The following is a 15,090-nucleotide window of genomic DNA, read 5'->3' on the forward strand; positions in this document are numbered from 1 at the left end:
ATCCCACATATGAGTGAAATCGTACGGTTCTTGTCCTTTTCTGTCTGACTAATCTCACTTAGCACGATAAAGACCTGAGTATCAGACCTGGGACGATAAATCGCATAGAAGAAAACATAGGTACTAGACACATGGACCTTGGACTTAGAGAGAATTTCATGAATTTGACCTCAAAAGCAAGGGAAGTAAAAGCAAAAATAAATGAACGAGACCATATCAAACTAAAAAGCTTCTGCACAGCAAAAGAAACCGTCCACAAGGTAAAGAGACAACCATCCGAATGGGAAAATATATTTGCAAGCAACGCCTCCCATAAGGGCCTAATATCCAAAATATACGAAGAACTCATAGAACTCAATAACAACAAAAAACCAAACAACCTAATCAAAAAACGGGCAGAGGACCTGAAAAGACACTTCTCCCTGAAAACACGCAGACTCCCCTTAGGGACCCCAGCACCAGGACCTGCCAGGGGAGCCGCACCCGAGCCCCCGACCCACAGAAACCGAGTTACGGACTGCTAGCTGCTATTTCGAAGCACTGAGTTTTGGGGTACCCAGTAACAACCAGCGCCATGATTACGGGGAGAAATGAACGCTTAAAGTCTAAAAAATAGTAGCCTAGGAGGGCATATCAAGAAGCAAAAGAATTTGGGCCAGAAAAAGGAATCTATATCCCATTTGAGGACTTTTTAAACCACGTCTTTCAAGGGAGACGCAAACTCCTTCACGTCAGGGCTGTGTCCTGCTTGGCGGCGTGACCCCGTTCCCGCAGCGTGACCAGCACGCAGCAGGTGCCCAAGACTCTGTGGGACCCCGCTCTGCTCCCTGGTAGCTGCATGTACTGTCAGAAGTTATCGAACACGCGGCCTCCTCATCCATGAGACAGACAAAATGACGGAGCCCAGTGCCGTTGCTGGCATCCGAGGCGACACGTTGTGACCGTGGTGTGGCCAGCACCCACACATCTGTCCCTCACCCACATCCCATCCTCCACCCAAGGCTGTTCGCTGTGTGGGGCAGTGACTTCCCCTCTTCATGGGGACCTCTGCTTGGGTCAAAGCATACGATGCATGCAAAAAATGAATGAATGAATGAATGAATGAATGAATGAATGAATGGAAGGAAGAGAATGGAGTCGGAACTATCGGACTGCCTGCACAGACTGCTACTCTGTGGCATTTCACGACATGCGCATTTGGGTTAGATTTATGTGTCGGTATGGCTGGGTCATGGCGAAAAGGCTTGCCACCGAAGTCACAAAGCTAGGAGCAGGGGCGGTGGACGAGGCGGGGCGCAGGGCGGTGGACGAGGTGGGGCGCAGGGTGGTGGATGGCGAAGCGCCAAGAAGCAGTGGGCAATTAGAGGCGCAGAGGTAGCCAGATGAGGAGTGGAGTCACGGACAGTTGACGAGGTGGGTGGGGGGCGATGCCCACGTCCGAAGTCAAGTAGGATTCGAGGCCTCTTCTCCCAGCTTGCCGGCTGCTCGACACGGAGCCATCATGTAGCCTCTCGGACCTCCAGCCCCCTCTTCGCCTGTGGAGTGGACGCCACTCACCTGCCCCCTACACCGAGATGACACGTGGAAAGTGTCCTGTGTGAAGCTGGCCACGAAACAGATGTTTAAACCACCGTTTAAAAAGTCTCCTCACACGGCAAAGAACTTGATCATAGTCATGTGAGCATCTGTCAAACGTTGGTGTCGAGTGTCCAGTCATTAGAATAACGGCAGCCTTGCAATGAAGCTGCCACCATGCAAGCACTTACTATGAGACTGTATGTGGGGCCTCATCCGTCTTCCTGAACAGCTCAAGTGACCATCTTCCTTCTAAACACATGGACATCGAGACTCAGAAAGGGCCAGTCCCTTGCCGGGGGTCACTCAGTAGCTAAGTAGCAGATTCGGGATTTGAACCCAGGCAGATCGGTTCCAGAGTCTATACTTATGACCTCTTATTAGGCTGCCTCCCGCGTAAGGTTCCGAGCCAGATGCTGTATGGGTATGTGGGGGTGTCCTCCCCTCTGAGGGCATCCGATCTGGAGGGAGGGGCCTTGGAGATTCAGCCACACGTCGATACAGAAGATGGCAGGGCCCAGGGGAGGCATCCAGGATAATCAATCAATTTTTGAAATGTCGAAGGACCTTCTGGACTGATACTGGTCCACCTACTCAGCATCTCTGAAGGCAGAATTACTACTCCTGCTCCCAGCATCCAAGGCGTGCGGGCGAGTTGCCAAAAGGTCACATACGAGTTAGTTTCGGAGCGGAGACAGTCAGCCAGAAGTGCCGACACCCAGATCCTGGCTCTTTGGGGAGTGGGGAGTTGACAGAAAACAAGCCTTAAAATAGCATCTGTCTTTGCTGCACATTGAAAAGAACCAAAACACTTGCTTTTAAAAATTATTTTTGAAACTAGCAGATGGCATCGGCCACAGAGAGAGAAGTGAGTGAGGGAAAGCTTTCACTCGCTTGCTTTCTGCCTAGAAGAACTCGACTTGCCCCCTAAACTCACGAGCCAGAATCCCAACGTGAGGGGCGAGCTCTCTCGGGGAGGATGCCACGTTTTGAGGTCTACCGCGCGGGAAGGCCCCGAGGCCCGTCGCGTTTGAACCGTGCCGAGTCTGGCTTCGGCACGCCCGTGTTCCGGGCTCTTCCACGATACGGCTTGCGTCTCGCTGTCACTTCGCGTTCCGAATGAACGCGGATGATGCCCACCCCGTGCCAGGCCTGACTCTGCCGCCAGGCACGCCGCCGCGAGTCATCCGCGGAGCCCGACGGGGAGGGTTCCCCGGGCGAGTGGGGAGAGAGACCTCGCAAAACGGGAGGCAGGTCCTCGTACTCGGGCTGCGGACACGTGCGTCTTTATCCTGGTCGCTTCGTGTGCGTTTCAACAGGTCTCGTGGGAGACGGAACCGGCCCTCGGGAGCCCCCGAGTTCACGGCGACGGCTGTCGAGCGGGCGAGCGCGATGCACGCAGTTACGAGAGAGGAGAAGGGAGACGGGGAGGGTGGGCCCCGATTGCGCCAAGCCAGGCGGGGCTGACACCCCAAACTTCACTTGTCTCCCGCGCCGGCCTCAAGGTCCTTATCCGGTTTGTCTGCCTCGCCTACAAAAATTTACTCATTTTTACATATTTGTGTTGACTTGTTTTTTTTTAAAAAAAAAAACACAGTTATTGAAACACTTTAAACATCATATTTAAGTTCTAGATGGAAATTCGTGGTCTCCGTACAAAATACACACACACCTGGAGTCCATCAGCCCTGTGCTGCAGCCGCTCTGGCTCGGAGTGCACCAGCCCCCCAAAGGACTTGTTTTTAAGACAAATGCCATGTGTCGGTGTCCCACTGAGTTCACACCCACTGGCAAGTCAGGGGCATCCACGCCTGGAAAACACTGCCAGAGCCATCTGACGCAGAGAAGCGAATTTTAGAACTTTTATTGAGCATGTATTTATTTCTGCAAGTCACGGAGGAGGCGTTAACGGGGCGAAAATGATGACTAAGACACAGGCCTTGCCCTCGGACATTCCGAACCGTGGTGACAACACGCGACCGACTGGAGCTGTCATCTAAAAACAGACCGCGAGAAAGAACCGCATGCGAGGCACGGACAGCTGTGCGGCTCCGCCTGGGGACGCGGCCTCCGCCCGCCGCCTCCGGCCCCCACGCACTTCTCTCTGCCCGTCGCGGCCTGACCTCTGACTTACTCCCCACTCGTCCTGCAAAATCATTTCAGGACCTCAGAGATCTCTCTCCGAGTCACACACGGCAGTTTTTGAGGAGGCCCCGTTCGCTGTGCCACGTGAAAAATCAAAAAGCATTCATTGAGTGTCAACTGAAAGCCAAGCTTTGCTTCCTCCTACTTGCTGAGTTTTCCAAAGACACTTGTCACAGCTCGAAGCCTCAGCTCCCGTCTTCCTGGGCTGACTTGCCCGTCTACCCTCCCCTTCCTCCCGAGCTCCAGTCCGCTCCAGCTGGCTCCAGGATGTTTCGACGTGGGTGTTCTACCGTCAAGTCCAATTAAACGCCCGGAAAGGCGAGCTCACCACGTTTCTCTCTGAACTAGCCGGTCTGCTCGACTTGCGTGTTTCTTCCAAACTGTCATTGTTGCTATTCAAATTGTCGCTTTGCGTTGCCCTTGCCTCCTGAGCGTGACATGACCGGTTAACGTTCAATTTCCTTTCTCCTTAATCTCTCGTGTTCAACCGGCAAGCGAATAAAATTACATTTTATTTGTCTGTCTGTCACTGCATCGTGCAAAATGGTTGGACGCAATTTCCCAAACACGGAGCGTGAGCGTGAGTGGGTGGCGTGTGCAAAACTCACTGGAGGGTCCCAGAATTCAAAGAGGGGATGATTCTTCTTCCAAGACAGCCGGACGTGGGACGTGACAGGATGCCCGTGAGATGCCAGGGGGACACCCGCCACTTTTAATAAGATACCATGGTCCGAGAAAATCATCACCGTCGATTTCAAGAGCACGTGCCCCGCTCCAAGGCGAGGTGCGGTGTTCACCTGTTTAACGGTTTTTAGTGACCTTCCCGCCTGGCCAGTGGGTCAGTGCCACCTGTGAGCGCTTCCTCTTCTCGCTCACACCCGCCTGTCCCTCTCGAGGAGCTGCGCGGTGCCGTGGTTGGCACGAGCTAGTCCTGGGTTCGAGTCCCAGTGACATCGCTCGCTCGCTCCGAAACCTCGCATCGGAGACTGGCACCTCCCCTGCCTTGCTCAAGGGGGCCATCACGGCGTCCCCTCTCACAGGGGCGCTGCAAACTCACATCGGAAGATCCACGTCGAGTCCGCGTGAACTCGCAGAGCCTCCGTCACGCAGGGCGGTGTGCGGTCACGGGCACGCAGCCCACACAGCTGCTCCCGCCTCCGGGTTCCGCGGCCTTGGGGTCACCCTCAGAGGCAAGCGGCTGATGCTCCTCCAACTTTGTGCTCAGCCTTCTAAGCCTTCCCTTCCCCAGAGGGAGCCAAGTTCTCCAGGGCCGGGGTCATCTCGCTTCCTTAGACTTCTACGGACCTTTGGTCACTGAATGCCGAGGTGAAGGCAGAGGGGACCGGCCGCGTCTCTTCCTACCGGCCACAGCGCTACGTGCCCCGGTTGCAATCCGGGTCCTTTGCTGCACCCGAGATGCTAGAACCGCTTTGGCCGCTCGAAGCCCTGACACCTGCCCAGCTCTCCCCAGCTGGCTCCCCTCCCTCCCGTCCTTCACTGAACCACGTCTGTCCTGCTCCGATCCAGTTTCCTTGGACCCGAGATGACGTCTTCCCTCTGACACGAGTACCAGCCCTTCCTTCCCTGTAGCTACAGCCGCCCCTCGAAGGCTGTAGTAGCCCATTAGCGGCTGACCAACCTGGCCAAGAGCAAAACATGTGACCTGTGCTGAGCCAATCAGATTCTTCTTGCTATGACTATGAACTGGAGCCTGGGGATTTGGTGGACAGGCGACCCGCAAGGGGCTAAGGAAGCCAAATGAGGGGAGGGGAAACCCGGGAACAAGCAGAGAGAAACAGATCGACTCTAGAAAGCTCGGAAGCTACAGAACCCAGCTCCTCACGAGGCTCGGATACATCTTTGCCTTTGGGCTGTTGTTCCCTTCCAATAAAATCCCATTTTTCCCTTTATGCACGAGCTAGTTTGGAGGAGCGGGTGTTGCGTTTCTCACAACCCGACCGCTGCCGACGGAGACTAGGACCCGAGCTTCCTGCGGCCAGAGCCACACACCAAACCGTAGCCTTGGATACCGCTGCCCACACGGGGCTCCTTAGTTACCGAGACGCCCCGGACACTCTTGGCTCCCCATGGAAATGCGGCCGGGGGCCACGTCTGCAAACACCACCATCCCCGGCCCCCTCCCTGCCCCCTCCTGCCTTCTGTGCCGATCCTCCCTCCCAGCATGCCTTGCAGCTGAGTTCTCGCTGGGCCACCAGAGCAAATTTGGGGAGGAAGTAACTTTGGTCCTTCAATGACTCATGAAATCTAATTCTATTTAAAAAAAAAAAAAAAAAGAAATAGAAGAAGAAGAAGAAGTGCATATGTTCAATTGAAAAGAAAACATTTAAAATAGATGTTTTGCTAAGGAGCCTTGAGTGCTGTGCCCACGGGCAGTTGGAGAACTGCATGAATGTGCCCAGCTGACAGTCTCGTCCCTGGGAAAAGCATAACTTCTGTGCCTGTGCAACGAGCTGCGCCCCCAGCCCAGCTCTGGCCATGCGGGTGGCCCCGAGTACTGTTCTTAGGCACTTTGTCCATCATCTCTTTCAATCCTCACTTATTATATCTACTTTAAAGACGATGAAACCCATATTCAGAGCCATGAAGTGACTTTCTGGAGGTTGGACAGCCGGTAATCACAAACCCAGATTTATCTGACGGAGGCTGTCAAGCTTATTCCTTCGTGTGTCTAGAACCACGCACCTAAACCCCATTCGGCCAAGACCAGTTCCTCTAATGAGCAATTCTCTAAAAATTCAAACCCCTTCTGATGGCTTTCGCATCCATTTGGGCATTGACGTTTGCAACCTCGTGGCACGTTCGACACTCTGTAAACCGCTTTTTGTTAGACGCTTCTGAAATCACCTAAATTCAAAACGAAGACAATTACCCACGAACCCCTCCCTACATCGAATCGGTGTCCTGATTGGTCTCTGTCTTTTTCTGATTCTTTTCTATGTACGCATTCAATCTGAACACATTTAGAATAATCTCTTAAATAGAATTTAATACCTTACATTTTCCGTTCAACGTTGCGCTGTGAATATCTTTCAAAGATTATTTAGCCCAATTGTCTAAGAATATATCTGATGTAACCGCTTCTCTAAATAAGTTTCGAAAAACTAAACTTGCATCGTTTTAAGAACGACAAGGGTTGTTTTGTATGCCAGTGGGTGTCTCGTTCCCTTTTATCTATGTGGACCACCTTCTGGATTTTTTTTTTTTTATCCTATTACGGATCTTTCATCTTCAAAATTCTAAGTCTCCGGCAAGACAAACACATCAAATTTGCAGCATGTTATACCAGATCTGTCGTTTTTTTAAAGGTAGCTGATTCATAAAGGAATTCTGGGTCACAAGATACAAAATGACAACCCGCTAGGGCCGCAGCGGCCTCCTGGCAGCTCCTCAGACACACGGAGGGTGCTCCTGCCTTGGGCACGCACACTCGGCCCCGCTGCCGGAGATACCGTGCCCCCAGATTCTCACTTGCTCTGGTCTCTGCTCAAATATCATCCCCATCAAGTCTCCCTATCAGAAATAGCATCTCCCTGCCCCATTCCTCCGTCTCCAAACCCTTCGGTTTTTTTTGTTGTTATTGCTGTTTACCATCTGTCTCTCCCATCAGAGTACAGATTCCAAGGGAATGGGGACTTCATCTCTTTTGTTCACTGATGTACCCCTCACAGTGATACAGCTGTGTCCTGACACACTGATGTAAACAAATGAACGTCTGTTGACAGAATCGATGAGCATCAGTACACTCTGCGGACCGCCAGTAATGATCTGACTCTTAGGGACACGGGCTTCGGCTGCCTCGTCCTCTGGCGCAGCAGCCTGGGGACAGGGAATAGCAATCCTCGAAGACGAGCGGGAGCCAGATGACTACGGGACTTCCCCGAGGCGGGTGTCGCCCCCCTGCTCAGCCGAGCCTTGCTAGCAACGGCTCGCTACGCACGCGCACGCTCCCTACTCTCAGAGCCCCTCCCGCCACGAGACGTCCCAGACACCGCGATGTTCTTGTGTGGTAAGCAGGTGACACTTTCCCGGTAGAAAGAACACCCAAAGGGGCATCGGGACACCTGCCACTTGGCGACTGTGCAACCTGAGCCCAGTTTCGTCTGTCTGAGGGCCCGTGTCCTTGGTGCACAAGTGTCCACAGTCATTGCTTATAGTGTTCTTGGGAAAATGACACGGGACCATGGAAGTGGACATAATTCTTAGCTAGAAGAAGGAAGCTGGCACTAAGGCAGAGGCGGGGTGGCCCCTGAGGCCGGGGCCTTGCAGAACCCACCTCAGTGCCACCACTACCTACGGGTGACGCTGGAGACAGGCTGGCCGCTGGGGGTCCCGCCCCAGGGCTGTCAGGTGAGTGGAAACTGGGCGATTCACACTCAGCACCCTCAAAAGAGCTCTCAGTAGCGGCTACTGCACAGCCCCTTGGAGCCAGGCTGCCCGGGTATGAGCCATGTGGCCTCAGTCACCTCATCCGCAAGACGGGGGTGATGACGGGACCCAACCAAGGGTTGTCACGGGTTGTCACATGGCTTAAGAGCGCTACTCCGGTGCCTTTGGATGAATGACCAGCCCCCGCCTACGCTCTTGCCACAGGGATCAGCCTCTGGGTCTGGCCAGCGGCCAGCAGGGACCACAGGGGATGGAGAAAATGTGTGACGGCCTCACCACCGTCACATGCCGCCCGCGAGCAGCCTCGCTCCCTCCTCAGGACAGCCCTGCCGCAGCTACTGTCACCGCCTCCATTTCTCAGACAGAAACCGAGGCCCAGAAGGTTCTGGGCCTCACCCGAGGCCACGCGGAGTGCGCGACAGAACCGGGATCTGATCCTGGGTCTCTCAGGGCCCCAGACGCATCAAGAGGCCACTGAGCACAGGAGCGAGGCCGAGTTCCCACTCCGCCCCGCCCCATCCCCGTGGGGCAACTGTGCGCCTGGCGTGTCTACGCCGAGAAAACCACCCACGTCCAGTGGGGACGGGATTCGGTGATGCCCGAGAAGAGAGGAAGGTCCAGGCATCGAAGCCCACGCGGCGTGTGACAGTGGCCCGTCTTGCGCGGGGCTGGGCTCTAAGGTGAGCACGGGGGCGACAGCCAGGTAGAGCTCCTTAGAGCATCGCTAAGCGGCTGGGCCTTAGGAGCCCCGAAGGCAAGTATGGACTCTGTGCCCCTTTGCATTCAGGCTCCGGCCTCCTCGTCCTTAGGACTGGAGGCCATGGCTGGATTTGAGCAGGGACAAGGAAGAGGTCACCACGAGGGATGTCTCGTGCAGACAGAGGCGGCGTCGGTCAACAGCAGGTAGCACACAAATGCCCCCTCCCCTCCTTGAGGGCCACAGCTCCGAGCGGGCCAGCCCCTGCCTAGGACTCTGTGCCCCTGCACAGAGGGTCTGCAGGGCTGCCAGCAGCCCCCCGAGGGCGCGGGGTGTGAGCCCTCCCTCACTCCCGCCTGGAAGTTCTGCTACCACGCCTCAGAGTGTGAGACCGAAAGGCCAGGCTTCCTGTCCCCGAGTCACCTCCTGCTGTCAGAGAAGAGCCCGGCTTGCTGGTGATAAAAGCAGTTTCCTGAGTGCCTTTATCTGTCGGGAACGGCACCTGCCTCGGGGGAGAGCGGTCACCTCGGATCCACCTTCCTCGGGCCCCACACCCGCCCGCCTGGGGTCCCCGGGGCGGGGGGCTGCCGGCTGCTTTGGCCAGAGCCCGGGGCAAGCCCAGGGGTGCAGCGGCCGGGCGCGCCCCGTTACCATGGTCTGGAAGCAGGAGTGCAGCTGGGTGAGGAAGGGCGGCTTCCCGGGCAGCGCCAGCACCCGCTTCTCCACCATCGTGCACTCCACGTCGTCGTCCTGGATCACCACGTCCTTCTTCAGGATCTTGACGGCGTACAGCTCGTCCGTGCCTTTCCGCTCCGAGAGCATGACCTGGGGAAGACAGCAAGCTGGGGTCGCTCGAGCCCACTGCAGGCCTCGGCTGGTCCCCGCCCGACCCCCCCGCTCTGAAACGACAGACGAGGTTCCCAGACACCTCACACCGGGACGGGCGACCGCGTATCGACCCCTCGGGATACGGATCGAGGCCCCGCCGACATCGCTGGAGTATAATCCCCACGAGGGCAAGTACCTCTTGCCGGCTCGCTCCCTGGCGTGACCCCAAACGCCAGAGCGGGGCCCAGAGCACAGCAGACATCCCCTGGGTACCTGCTGGAGGAGGGCACCGGACGTGGGGCACCCGTGTCCTCATCCACCCGACCACTCAGTACTAAGAGCTTGCTGAGCGCGGCCGCGTAGCAGCAAGCAGGCAGGCACTCCGACTCGGTGCTCAGAGGCCAGGTGGACGTCGCATGTGACATGGGAGGATTAAGGTGCTATCACAACCTCCTCCCCGCTCGTCCACACGGTCGCAACCTGGCTGTGCCAATCCATGTGGCTCGGACTCATCAAACCTTCGCTGGGTGTGACTGTGCCAGGGGGAACAGTGACCGGTGGGTAGCATGCTCAAGGAGCCTCTGAGGGAGGACCTTCTGACTGGGCAGTGGACCCGCCTGGCCACAGTTGACGGGTAGCACCTGACCTAAGCCAAGCCAATCGGATTCTCTCTCCTGAGAATTAGCCATTAGGATGCTACTAGTAGCCAGCTCTGGGCCAGAGCGGGAACACGCATGGGTCTGCCTAGACGGTCCTTTCGTACCACGGGGAGGCCAAGAAGGGTGAACCGTGCATGGGGAGACGGAGCAGGGCAGGGGCTGGGCACAGGCCGTGCTTTCCAGCCCCTGGTTCTGACCTCTCAGGAGGCCCAGCCACTCCCCATCAGAAATCTCCCAGCCTCCAAGAAGGGGGTCGTTTCCGTGTAGCCCAGCCGGAGTGGGTTTCCGTTCCTTAGAGACCCCATGAGACACAGCCACTGCTTGAGCAGCCCAGACTCGGGAAGCTAAGGAGCCTCGGTCGGCGCTCGGCCTAAAACAAGGCGGACGCCATCCTTCAGCAAGAGCTGGTCCCGGAACCCCAGGGTATGTCTTACGACACGGACCCCCAAGCTCCGCCCTCGGCTCTGGGCTGCGGCCTGGGAGTCTGCATTTTAACAAGCACCTTCCCGCCCTGGAATCCAGTCGCTGGACCTGGGTTGGGAGACACCGAGGTAGCTATCGAAATGGACTCGTCTACCATGGCGGGAGGTGAGCGGCCTCTTCCATCTTGACCTTCCTCACGATTTCTCAGCTGCCATTAATGGGGGTGAGAAGGGAACCGGCCTTTGCTCCTTGTCATAATATTCTGATCAAGCTTTCCTTTTCTTTCGTTATTAAAGAACAGCTGACAGACAGGATTATACTGTTTCAGGGTACAACACAGTGGTTAGACATTTACCTGACTCACGACGTGAGCACCACGCTAAGCCTGGTCCCCACCTGGCACCACAGTTATGATGACATGATTGATGATGTTCCCCGTGCTGTACTCCACGTCCCCGTGACTGTTTTTATAACTGGAAGTTTGTACCTCTCATTCCCCTTACCTTTGTCAAAGAACATGGCGTATGTACATCTACAGTGGAATATTACTCGGCAATGAAAAAGGACAGGACTTTGCCGTTCCTGGCAGCGGGGTGGACCTAGAGGGTACTGTGCTGAGTGACGTAAGTCAGACAGAGGAAGCTTCCCTTTCGACAGGAGTCTCTGCCCTTTCTTGGGGAGCTTCTTGAGAGATTCTCCATGTCACAAAGGAAGTGACTTCCTGCGGTGGCTTTAAACCACGTCCACAGATATTTGCTGCTCCGCAGTCCAGAGGCGGGGGCCCGGGCGGGCATTGGTGACGGCCTCAGTGAACAGAGGACAGTGAGAGTGACCCCGCGCGACGGCTGAGGCAGTAGCTTCCGTGCATCTCTCTCGGGACACCTGCCTTTGGAGCCCTGAGGCCACGGGCAGAGGCCCTGAGATGACACGAGGACCTCAGTGACAGGCAGCACCGGGTGCTCCAGCCCCAGCCTTTGCAAGCGACCCCAGACCACAATCAACGAGCCAGCCCCCCAATTTCCTGACCACAGAGCTGTGAGAGATAAAAGACTGCTGCTGTTTTAAAGCTCCTAGTTTTGGGGTGATCTGTTACATAGCAATAGACACCCCAATTCATACACGCCCTGATGCCACCCAGCACTGCCGGGTGTGGCCCCTGTCACGCTGGTCTGTTTAACTCTTGAGTTGGATGAAGCACAGTCTTTTCGATCAAATTTTTTTAAAAACCTTCAATGGAGAGAGACTCCAGAGATGGGATTCACTCTTCCCTCTAAGTGTCACCGTCCCAAAGGCCGGCCAGTCCGCCCACTCGTGAGTAAACGTCAACCAAGTGTCCGGGGCGTGCCAGGCACAGAGCTAGGCCCTGGGAATGCAGAACAATGACAAGGCCCCCGTCCTCACGAAGCTCACACTCTGAGGTTCAGCGAGATCCTGTCTCCAGCAGAAGCCTAAGATCCTGCGGACAGAGCGGCAGGGGCGCCGAGCGGGGTGACTGGGCAGGGAATGGCCGACGTCCGAGCCACATGAGGGATGGGGACTCGCTGGGCGGATGAGACAGCCAGGCCCACCTGTCACTCACACTGTGCAACTTCTCACGGCTCCCCGTACAGCTGTGCACCGCAGGCGCCGGCAGACGCCTTACAGACAGCGAAGCCAGGGCAGCCAGAGGAGCGAGGTGACTTGTCCAAAGTCACTCTGCGGGGCAGCGACGCTTCCTCAGGCCCCTGTCGCCTAAGTTCACGCCCTTTGGCGTGCCCCACGATTCTCCAAGCCCCATGGGGCACCGTGAGCGTGCACCGTCTGTGAATTACCGCACGGCCACACCCACACCGAGCATCCACGAGCCTGGGCTGAAGCTGTCACGACGCCGGCTCACTCGCCCGGTCCACAGCTCTCCCGGGGCGTCTGTGCTGGACACCGTGCAGGACGTGGCCCTGTCCCCAAGACCAAGTGTCCGGAGAAGATCTTACTCCCTCCCTTGGGCCCCAAAGCATCGACACGGGGGAGAATGGCGGACAAACAGCCATAGCCCCGGCCACGGGGATGGCCGCGTCCCAAAACGTTGCTCTGTGCGGAAATGGCCTTTTACTCGCTGTCTCGTGCAGGCTCTGGAGCTGCCTCCTCCGGTGGCACCAGCACGGACAAGGGGCGCGGGGGCTGTTTGTTCAGCTGTCCCCTCGTCTCCAGGGCGAGGATCCAAACAGATGGAAGGGACGTGCTTATCAAACTCCGCGCTGCACCTGCCGCCCAAGCGTCTCCTGGGAGGGAAGTGACAAATAGCTCCGGTGACAGCAGGCAAAACGAAGGGAAGTAGCACCGGGAATTCTGGCTGTCAAGCTGGCGGGGATGAACTTGGGCGGGGACGTGCGCCTGGAGCCGCGGCCGCTGACCAGGGGTCAGTGCAGCGAGCCGGCCAGCGGGCCAGGGCACGGAGGTCAGACCGAGACGATGGGGACACGTCCACGTCCACCACGTGACCGGCGGCACGCCCGCGGGAAGCCACTTCGCCTCTCTGAGCCCAACCTTCTCATCTGTGAAACGGGGACACGGCGACACTGAGCTGTCAGCGGTGCTGAGGGGACCATGCGGGACGCGGTGTGCGCAGAGCCCGAGGCGGCAGCACGTCCCCGGCTCCCGAGAACCGGAGACGGGCAGCGAGAAGCAACAGACGTCGCGTCTGTCTCAGCTTTGGGACCAGAAGCCCGAGATGCAGCCGCGGGCGGCGGTGCTCCCCGCGGCCGGGGCGGACGCAGCGGGCCGGGCCTCTGCCAGCGTCCGGCGGGGCCGGCGGCCCCTGGAGTGGCCTGGCTTGTGGGTGCGCCACTCCAGCCCTGCCTCGGTCCCCGTGTCTCTGCGTCTGTGTCCCAACGTCCTCTTCTTTTAAGGACACGGTCATTGGATTAGAGCCACCCCAAGCTAGCGGAGCCTCATCTTAACTCGATGACAACCGCGGAGAAAGACGGTGGTTCCAAGCGAGCTCGCAGGCACGGGGCCTGGCGGCTGGGGCTAGAACGTACGTTTCGGGGGGCGACCCCCACCCACGGTAGCGGCCGTCATCAATCTCACAATTTCAGAGAACCAAGGGGAACGCTGTGTCCCCTGCATGCCAGCGCCAACTCCCAGACGTCAACCGGCCAAGGAGGGTCACCCGAGGGCGCTGTGTGTCCGTCCTCTCACCAGGGCGAAAGGGCCAGGACAGTTTGGGACCAAAGACTCTGCTGCCCAACCCCAGACCGACCGCAACAGACACCCACCGAATCCAAGGCCCAGGGCGCCTCTCTGGGCGCCTCCCTGGGCGCCTCCCTCCCCCACGGCTCCTGCGATGCTCCTGCGAGTTCAGTCAGCTCTAGGTGTTCAGAGCGGGAGCAGTCGCCAACCTCCCTCCCGGGCCGAGCCGCCACGGCCCCCACCTGGCCTCTGCGCCGCCTCCCCACCGCCCCTCCGCCCGCTCCGCCCGCCCCGGCCCCCACGCACGCCGCCCGCCTGCACGGTGCGCCCCGCGGCCCAGCAGGCCGCTCCTCCCGGCAGAGGCCGCCCCGGCCCCCTCTGAAGTGGCTCCCCAGGGCCTCCGCCACTCCGCCCTTTGTCACAGCACTCAGCCCGCCGGGCGTGACGCCCGTCTCTGTTTATTTCCTTCCCGCCCTAGAAACGTAAGCTCCGCGAGGGCGGCTCTCACTCGACGGGTTTACTTGCCGTCTCCCCAACACCGAGACGCTCAGTGACTCTCTGCTGAACGAACGAATGACGAGGAGACCCGCGTGGGGGAAGCAGCTCAGAGCCAGGTTCCCAAAGCCCTTCGGTGGCTCAGGTCTCAGGTGTTTAACTTGCACGTGGCTCCGAGCAGCCCCTTCGTCACGAGGGGCCAGAGCAGGAGCTGATGCAGGGCACGTACGCGGATGTCAGGGGCGTAATCGGACCTCGAGAAAGCTGGCGAGGTGACTGCGTAGACGTACGTGCACGTGCGCGATGCGTACGTTATGAAGATTGTGTGTGCGTGTGTGCACGCACACATGTGCTCCCAGCTTCCGAGAGGCCAAAGCGCACAGAGACACGGGAAACGTGACCAAGGTCCTATTTTCTATAAGGAAGTCATTCTCTGAGGAGAATCATAAGCTTTCCCTAAAACTTAGGTCTAAAAGAAACGTGTGCATGGCTGTCAAACATGTGATGCTCCAGGGGACGAGGTCCTCACATACAACAGGGTCGGAAGGCAAGGAGGGGTCTGAGGGGACACCAGGTCACCGAGCACTGCCGGCCTGCAAGTCCAGCTACACACAAGGACCGGGAAGGGTCCTGCCTCGCTGACCTCAGACGGTGCATCTGAGAGACAGAGAGAAACAGACAGAGACAGAGGGA

The 15,090-nt window shown here is 57.6% G+C and overlaps 1 protein-coding gene across 2 annotated transcripts in view; it reads right to left on the bottom strand.

Moving 5' to 3' along the window:
• PRKCB (protein kinase C beta) overlaps positions 1–15,090 on the bottom strand; it is a 231,895-nt gene that overhangs the window by 37,025 nt on the left and 179,780 nt on the right. For both annotated transcript variants that reach the window (XM_039840210.1, XM_039840209.1), the window contains exon 10: positions 9,476–9,649. In XM_039840210.1, the coding sequence (XP_039696144.1) occupies positions 9,476–9,649 (174 nt within the window). The remainder of the gene's footprint in view (positions 1–9,475; positions 9,650–15,090) is intronic.

This window comes from Pteropus medius, unplaced genomic scaffold (assembly GCF_902729225.1).
Source record: "Pteropus medius unplaced genomic scaffold, Ma_sr-lr_union100, whole genome shotgun sequence".
NCBI lineage: Eukaryota > Metazoa > Chordata > Mammalia > Chiroptera > Pteropodidae > Pteropus > Pteropus medius.